General features: G+C 37.7%; 1 protein-coding gene across 3 annotated transcripts; it reads right to left on the bottom strand.

The window, feature by feature from the left end:
* Nucleotides 1-5,354: 5,354 nt before the first annotated feature.
* On the bottom strand, nucleotides 5,355-9,116 carry LOC308694488 (uncharacterized protein). 3 transcript variants are annotated; one of them, XM_081372045.1, is made up of 3 exons: nucleotides 8,938-9,116; nucleotides 6,504-7,129; nucleotides 5,355-6,352 (listed from the first exon to the last, which is right to left on the bottom strand). In XM_081372045.1, the coding sequence occupies exon 2, from the start codon at nucleotides 7,116-7,118 to the stop codon at nucleotides 6,522-6,524; it is 597 nt and encodes a 198-aa protein (XP_081228171.1). In that variant the 5' UTR covers nucleotides 7,119-7,129; nucleotides 8,938-9,116; the 3' UTR covers nucleotides 5,355-6,352; nucleotides 6,504-6,521. The 3 variants fall into 3 exon arrangements, 2 of the variants coding, with proteins under 2 accessions (XP_081228171.1, XP_081228172.1); XM_081372046.1 differs by having other exon boundaries at nucleotides 6,613-7,129; nucleotides 8,938-9,092; XR_014030601.1 differs by lacking the exon at nucleotides 6,504-7,129 and having other exon boundaries at nucleotides 8,938-9,092.

Raw genomic sequence — 9,116 nt, forward strand, 5'->3', positions numbered from 1 at the left:
AAAAGAAGTGATCATTACTATGGACAAATTAACGAAAGCATACAATATTCTCTTATGGATGCAATTGAGAAAGTAAATGATTAACTACAGGATAAATGATTAACTGATGGATGGAATATGAAAAAATTTAAATAATTTTCTTGTACAAAAATAACCATTTAACAACATTAAACCCAAATATTTGTAAAAGGCAAGTAAATATATGGCAACTAATTTCAATTAAAACATGTCACAGAGTAAACCTATAGTGATGCAAATTACATTTAGTTCAGATTCACATTATCAATCAATATTGTTCAACCTTTTTTATTAAAAGGTCTTGGGCTGCCGTCCTCTTTATAGATCAGGTCAATAACACCGTTTATAAGTTTCTTGTCATTTTTGTCCAGATCCTGTACATCAGGTTTAGAAGATGGCTGGTCTAGCTCCCACTCCTTCCAATTCATTTTCTTTGCTCTTGAAATCACCACCAAAATTGCTCTTTTAGAAACACCACGGAATATCCCAGAAGGAGGAACGGGTGAGTCACAGTTGAATCCATTATCTTTCCATTTATCTTCGGTCATATATAGTTCAGAATGTCTCAGAATCTTTTTTATTGGATCACTTTCAAGAAACAACTTGTATGCCGTCTCCCACCACCTTTCACTCATGTTCTCGTTTAAGATTTGAGAATCTGCCATCTGTTTAAAAACAGGAAATAAAAATGAGTGTGCTAGTGATCAGTGTAGTGGATTTTTCCCTAAACCTAACTATCTGGGGTGTCTCCAAATGGACACCCAACTCTGTACTTGGGTCTCGTCTCCTGGCGACGTCCTCACTTCCTAAACTAGCTTCCTAAACTAGCTTCCTGCGCAGGAATAAATCGACAAACAGACCTGCAAATGTCCTTTAGATGCTTTAATCACGGCCAGGAGATCTTCCCGAGCAGTTCTTCAGGGAATCTCTCCCAAGAAGCAAGGCCGGAGGATCTCAGACAAATTCCATTGAGAATCCCACCGAAAAATACATATACAACAGTTTTTATAGTATAGAGAAAACAAATAAGACGAACATGTCACCTTCAATATGATTGGTTCAATTGGTTCAAAAGCCCCAACCTTTTCCTCTGTCACTGGCACAAGCAAACTCTGATCTTGTGATTACTTCATCTGTTAATCACAAGATTCTAACTGACTGTCTAGTTTCTTTTCCCAAATTTGTTATTTTTACACACATACTCAAAGTCACAAGTTTTCCATTGATTTCGTACAATACATCATGTTCCCATGTTACATGTTAAATAAGGTTAGATGTTAGAAACATGGTTAGTTTAATATATAGTTTAAAATTTCTACGACAGCAGTTTGTATCAGTGTTACTTTAGGTCAATTGTAAAATATTAAATTGACGCGTGTTAAATACACAGATAGTGATATTGAGGTATGTAAATATAAGCCCTTCGTATGGGTGATATTTTTATGCTCAGTCAAATCATTGTATCATATTGAGCTAGTTATGCTTCAATCATAAATGATCACACATATTATTAAAACCTTACCGTTGATAGGCTTTGTGATGTCCTGTGGCTTCCTGTGAAAGTTGAGTTGATACAGAGCGTTCACAACTGTCTGTACACTTTCAATCCAGTTGTTTGATGTGGAAAAAAAAGACAGTTGACAACTTAAAGTCTACAGGGTGTGGCTTTCAGATGTAAATAACCAAGCAGCTCGACCAATCCGGATGTGTCTTATGCAAGTGTAAGCACGACTCGATCGGCCCAATGGAGGCATCCGGTCAGCGGTTGAAGGTTTTTTGTGTGTTACTGTCTTTCCTCATGGCCAAGTAATCTGATTAAATGAAATCAATTTTTTCATATGCATATGCATGCATATATGTATATGCATATTACCTCGTTATTTCATCTGACATCTGACAAAGGTTTTAACGATATCTGTGCATCATTAAATGTGAGCGAATGTTTGACTATTCTTTTTAACTCTTTACTGAAAATAATGTCAGAGTCTGTTAGAATAAAATCAAAGGTTTACAATTTATTATGTCAAGTAAATGTATCATGCCAATTTCATAATAAGTTCAAATATAATAGATACAAAACATCAAATGCTCTGGAATAAAGAGAGAAGATGCGAACCTTGACATTAGGAAACACATGATACTGAGTGTCTCAGTCACTCTCAGCATCACGGGCCAATTTGAGCTACAAATCGCCCTGAGCCTCCAGTTGCATTTAATTTTATAGACAGAAATTTCTTTTCACATGGAAACATTCACTAACAATGAGAATTTGCATTCAGAGTTTACACCTTTCGAGAGCAGGAGGCCAGAAGACCCACCCTCCTCTGTGTGCAAGTTATCTCTAAACTCTTAAAACTTTATTACCTTTTGTTTTACTTCTTTGGGAATGAGACCTTTGTACCAGTCGCACTGAGACATTTCAAATGATACCAAACATGTGCAATACTGTATGATAATTATTCACATTAAACCATATAGATTCTTGGGTGAATTTTGGTGATCTCAGCATGAGGGAGAAGGGATGGAGGAAGAGGGAAAGAGATGTAGATTAGGGTGATTCTGAGGTGAGACTTAGTGCTCAAGATAGTGCTCAAGAGTGAGTTCAAATGTTAATTTCCTTTGTTCTCTCAGAGAGTTGCCCTCTCTTCCAGTTCTTCCAGTCTTACACAAGTATGAGTAATACTGCACAATGTAGGGGAGAGCGGGGCTCAACCTAGCACATTTTGGTTTTGGCTCAATTATGAAAAAAATAATTAAGTTAGATTAATCTTTTTTTTTACACAAGCAACATACACATATATCTGCTACAAATGAACACTTAAAGTTTTTTTCTAGGACCTACCATTTTCATACAGTTGCACTGAAAGTGACAAAAGTGCAAAAGTTACAACTTACCCCATATGCGGGGTTAATTGTAACAGACAGAGGGGTTAGTTGTAACACTTGTGTGTAACACACATAATACAGTACTATTTTATCTGTATAGTTTGATATTGTTTGTACATCTGTGTAGATAGATATCCATACATCCATCCCTCATCCAATCATCCTTCTTTTATGGATCAATATCATGGATAGAGATATAGGAAAGGGCTGCACAGTTTTGCAATAAATAAATAAAATCATCAGATATTGTAATTGCAATAGAATTATATTTGTGTGTGGCAGCTGCATGCCAAATTATTATTATTAATAATAGTAATAAAAACGAGCTCAAAATCTCATTTTAAAGGGTTTATTGTGTGAAAAACAGGCTATATTTTTTAATAAATAAACAAGTGATCAATGCATAGTAAACAAATGTGAAAAAAAATCATACTTTGACTTTTAAATTCCAACATTGTTTGTGAACGTCCAACAAAGTTAAATGTGGCAAAATAAATATATAAATAAATACTCAAACCTGAAAAGTTGTGTGGCTCCGTTTTCATTTCATTATCATTGTACACTTGGTGGCTTAGATGTAACACTGTGCTACAACTAACCCCGCTGTGAAAAAAATATTTTAAGCCTAGCTAACAGTAGTTGCTGATATGTTTCAAAATGGTGCTATGTTTTAGCCAACAAGACAGTGATTAAGGAAATCTAAGTTAGATTTGGTGACGTACACACCCAACTTAGAAACTAAAAAAAAACAAAAAACGTATGATGAAAAAATGTAATCTTTGTCCAGAATCTTAACGAAATCTTATCAAAACTTTCCACAAATCCGCGGGAGACTGTCTTCTGGGAGCGAGAGAAAAAGAGCGGAAACATAACCTGCTTGACCCTGACTAACTATGTAAAAGGTTAGATTTAACCCCACGTTAGGTTGTCCCCTGCGCTCCCCTAGACTAATAAGGCTTTATGCACCAGTGCGGTCACACCATACGCAGTTTTTCCTTCTATATATAAATGACCTTAAGTCTGTACGTTCCTGTGAACTTTTTTATATATGATTCTGCGTGCTGGACTGCCACTTGTCTGGAGTGGGCCAAGCGCAAAAGGTACTTATCAAGGTAAATCAAAGACTATGTTTCTTGGCCAGAATCTCAAGGTTTCTGGACAAGAAAGCGATGTTAACTCTGGCAAGTGCTCTAGTTCAGCCTTATTTTGACTATGCATGTTGCTCTTGGTACAATGGTGTCTTAAAGCACCTTCAGTCTGCTCAAAATAAGGTTATAAGGCTTATTTTGAACCTCCCCATGAGATCTTATCTTGATATTTCTCATTTTGAGACTTTTGGGTGGTTAAAAGTTGAAGATCGAGTCTCTCAGATTCACCTGTGCATGGTACTTATCATGTATGACTGTGCATGGGGCTGTCCCCAATTATTTGATCAATTATTTTAATAGAGTGAGAGATGTTCACAGATACTCCACCAGGGGCAACTCTACTGATTTTGTGCCTCCCAGAGATAAGAGTAATTTAGGTAAAGAGTCCACAAGCTTGTGGAAGAGGTTGCCAGGAAATCTAAAGATGATCAGAAGTTTAGGAGGTTTTAAGCAGGCACTGAAAAAATGGCTCAGTTGCCAATCTTAGTATGACAATATTTTACTGTTTTGTCTTGATGGTTCTGTTTAATACATATATGGATGTGATGATTGATGCTTGATTTGCTGTCACTTGTTCTGCCCCCCCCCCTCCCCTCCCCTCCCCTCCCCCCAGGACCACAATGGACATAAGCCCTAGGGCTTTATTGTGTTATCCTGACTTTGTTTTGTTTCTTTTTAATGTATGGTGCAAAGCTGTATCGTATTTTAAACAAAAGGGTCAAATAAAATCAATCAATCAATCAATCAATCAGTTAGATTGCTATAATCTGAGATATTTTAACCAGCACTACTGGCTATTAATTGAACTGAGGCCAGAATGTCGCCAACTTAAAAACTGGTTTACCGTTTATGTGTTAACTTTTAATAAATGAACAAAACCAGAACAGATTTTACATGTCCATGTCATCAGCTTGAGGACGAGGAGCGGAACAGGATTCAGAAGATTAAGGATGAAGAGTGTGCGAGAGCCACGGCAGAACTGGATTTCTGGAGAGAAACGCAGAGGAAAACAGCAGAAGAAAAGAAGAACCGGTAAAAGCTGCAAGGAGCCGGGAAGCGCGACAACAAGCCGGTTTATCAGAAAACAGAGCGTGCAAACACAACATTCAAATTACTAGACAAAAAATTATATCCGGACTCGGAGAAAAGTGGATTTCGAGGGGTATAGTGCTATAGACCTCCATTCATTCTGCACTCGTCCTGTGAGCGCCCTCATATAACTAGGATTAGGGGTGCAGCTCTAATCAATGCAGAAATGTACATAAAATTGTTATGTTTTTAATATGAAACCACACAGAAAGACTGGTTAGGCCAAAGAAATGGTTTTATTCTTGACAGTATGTGTCTTCCCAATAATTGTTTACTGCAACCATATTCATCAAATATGCACAATACTGGACATAATTTGCTGTATATAACAACAAAACAAGACCTTAATCTTGAGTTAATAGTCTATGTATGCAAATGAGAAGTAAATGATTAACTGATGGATACCTAATATGAAGAAAAATAAAAGAAAAAGAAGAAACATTTTCTTATACAAAACATGAAAGCCATAACACTGTCTCGTATATTCAGTCTCTACACAGTAAATGTTTTCAAATGATTTTCAATTAGAAGATGCAACAGAATAACCATACATACTATTATAGTGATGCAAATTGCATTTAGCCAAGTCAAGTCACCTTCATTTATACAGCGCTTTTAACAATATAGATTGTTTCAAAGCAGCTTCATAGTGATAATAGGAAATTAAAGTAAAAGAGATTGATTTGGCTTTAAAGCAGCTCTAGAATAAAGTTATTGTCCAGATAAAGTATATTTTGATTGATTCACTTCTGTTGCAAAGATCATTAGTTATTAATTTAACTAACACGGCCGCTTAGTTAACTCACACTATCGATCAATAGTGTTCAACAGTATCAATTAAAAGGTCTTGGGCTGCCGTCCTCTTTATAGATCAGGTCAATAACACAGTTTATTAGTTTCTTGTCAATTTCGTCCAGATCCTGTACATCAGGTTTAGAAAATGGCTTGTCTAGATCCTTCCAATCATGCCAATTCATTCTCCTTGCTCTTGAAATCACCACCAAAATGGCCCTTTTAGAAACATCACGGAACGTCCCAGTGGGAGGAACAAGTGTGTCGTAGCGGAAACTATAATCATTCCATTTATCGCTCTTCATATATAATTCAGAATGATTCAAAATCATCGCTTTCGGATCGCTTTCAAGAAACAACTTGTATGCCGTCTCCCACCACTCTTCATCCACCTCGTTTAAGCTTAGCCAATCCGACATCTGTTGAGAAATAGGAAATAAACACAAGTGTGCTTGTAAACATGTTTTAATGTTTTAAAGAACATTTAACCCTTCCGTGAGTGCCGAACTTTACTATTGAGATTTGTGAAAGGTTTCACAGGACAGTTTTAGGCAGTGCACAGTGGCTCACGTGTGTGTGTGCTGTCTCTCAGTGGATCTGTGTGTTGTTTTGGTGAGCTCTGATCTGATGGTCCTTGAGGTGTTCTGCGCGCGAGTAGCGCTTCTCACACTGCGTGCACCTGTGGGGTTTCTCTCCGGTGTGTATCCGCATGTGTCTGATGAGCTGACCGCTTCTCCTGAAGCTCCTCTCGCACTGAGAGCAGTGGTGACATCTTTCTGCCGTGTGTGTGCGCGTGTGGCTCTGCAGCTCCTCTGCGCTCTTGAAGCTCTTCTCACACTGAGCGCAGTGATGTGGCTTTTCTCCGGTGTGGATTCTCAAGTGGATTTCAAGTCTTCCTGGTCGTACGAAGCCCTTGCCGCACTGAGAGCAGTGATACGGCCTGTCGTCGGTGTGTTTACGCGCATGTTCGGACAGATTCTCCTGCGATCTGAAGCACATGTCACAGTGCTGGCACTGGTAGGGCTTGTCTCCGGTGTGAATGCGCATGTGTCGCGTGAACCGTGTTTTCACGCTGAAGGTCATCCCACACTTTGAGCAATAATGAGACTTGCGTGCAGATTTATTTTTCAGCGTCTTCCTCCTTTTCTTCTCTTTCTGTTCTTCTTGCTCTCCTTTATGAACCATGGTGAGCAATTCTATAAGAAATTTGTTTTATTGCAGATTCATTTTTAAGAAAATGTATATATTATTATTAGTTACAACAGATGTATAGTCTGACCAAAATTGCACAGTGAAACACTTCACAAATCAGAATAGTGAAGGACACATGAGAGGATTAACTGACAAAAAACTATTCTGAAACCTTTCACAACTCAGAATAGTGAAGTTAAGGACTCAAGGAAGGGTTAGCTAACTGAAAAAAAAAAAAAACTACTGTGAAACCTTTCACAAGTCACAATAGTAGAATTAGGCTAAGGGCTCGAGCAAGGGTTGAGAATGGGGAAGTTAGGAAACAGTTAACTGACAAAACTGTGTTGTGAAACCTTTCACAAATCAGAATAGTGAATTTAAAGGGTAACTAAACCCTAAAACAACTTTTTTTTAGTTAATGATTTGCTTTATTAGTGCTGTTCATTGATTCGACATTTGGGCAAAAAGTGTTTTAAAGGGATAGTTCACTTTGAAATTAAATTTTGGTATGTTTTAGCTTACCTCAAGGGCATCCAAGATGTAGGTGTCTTTGTTTCCGCAGTAGTTTCAATTTTTATATTTTTAGGTCAAACCGTTCTTGTCTGTCAGTCATATAATGCAGGTCTATGGTCACTGTCTCAAAGAGCATGCACAGAGTCCAAATTAAAACAATTCCCCATCGTCCAAATTAAACAATTCCCCATCGTAAGTACACATTGATGGCCTAAGACACGAAACGAGCGGTTTGTGTGAGAAAACGAACAGTATTTATATCGTTTATACCTCTTGTAACACAGCCACGTCCAAGTGATCTGAGGGCGCGCGCGCATCCTGGTGTGTGACGTGTGCGCAGACTGGTGCATAGATATATATACACTAGACTACAAGAGGTATAAACGATATAAATACTGTTCGTTTTCTCACACAAACCGCTCGTTTCGTGTCTTAGGCCATCAATGTGTACTTACGATGGGGAATTGTTTAATTTGGACGATGGGGAATTGTTTTAATTTGGACTCTGTGCATGCTCTTTGAGACAGTGACCATAGACCTGCATTATATGACTGACAGACAAGAACGGTTTGACCTAAACATATCAAAATTGAAACTAGGCTACTGTGGAAAAAAAGACTCCTACATCTTGGATGCCCTTGAGGTAAGCTAAAACATACCAAAATTTTATTTCAAAGTGAACTATCCCTTTAATTCTACAATATATGGTGTAAAACGTCTGAGTGCTGCCCTCCTCAGGTTGAACGGTGGCTACTGCAGTTGAAATTTCCTTGGAAGTTTATATTTATATTCATTTATATAGTTATTTACATTATTTCGAGTAGCCTAGGTAGTTAATTAGCATAGTTGTTTGTGTAGTATTGTTGGAAGCATAGTTAGTTAGTAGCACAGGACACGGGAAAGGGTTAACTAACAAAAATTGTACTGTGAAAGATTTCCCAAATCAGAATAGTGAAGTTACGGAATTAAGAAAGTGTTTACGGACTGTTAATATAATGTTTGCATCTCCAATCACTCATTTCCTGTTTAATCTGTTTAACTTACGGAAGGCATGAATGAGTCATTTCCTATAAGAGAAGAAAATCCTATAATATCCCAAATAATGCATGGGATATTATTTGCAAGTCTATGACAGAGCACTGGATTTATATCCAAAAGAAATCTGAATTTCCAACCGCAAGTCTGAGGAGGTATTTCAACGCTTTAGTCAAATCATCGTGAATGCATCATGATAACGGAATGCAACTGAAACTAGTTATGCTTCAATCATAAATTATCAAGCAGATTATTAAAAACTTACTGTTTAGCGATGTCCTGTGTATATACTGAGCGGCTGCACTGGATGTACACTTTCAGACAGTTGATTTTGGTCTGAAACGAACAGAAACTCGACGACACACCGTGAAGAGTTTGTGTGTTGACGTTCGTGTAAAACGCGAACCAGCCAGCTCGGCCAACCCGGAAGTGTGTTTGAGGAAT

This window comes from Scardinius erythrophthalmus, assembly GCF_964197995.2.
Source record: "Scardinius erythrophthalmus genome assembly, chromosome: 8".
Taxonomy (NCBI): domain Eukaryota; kingdom Metazoa; phylum Chordata; class Actinopteri; order Cypriniformes; family Leuciscidae; genus Scardinius; species Scardinius erythrophthalmus.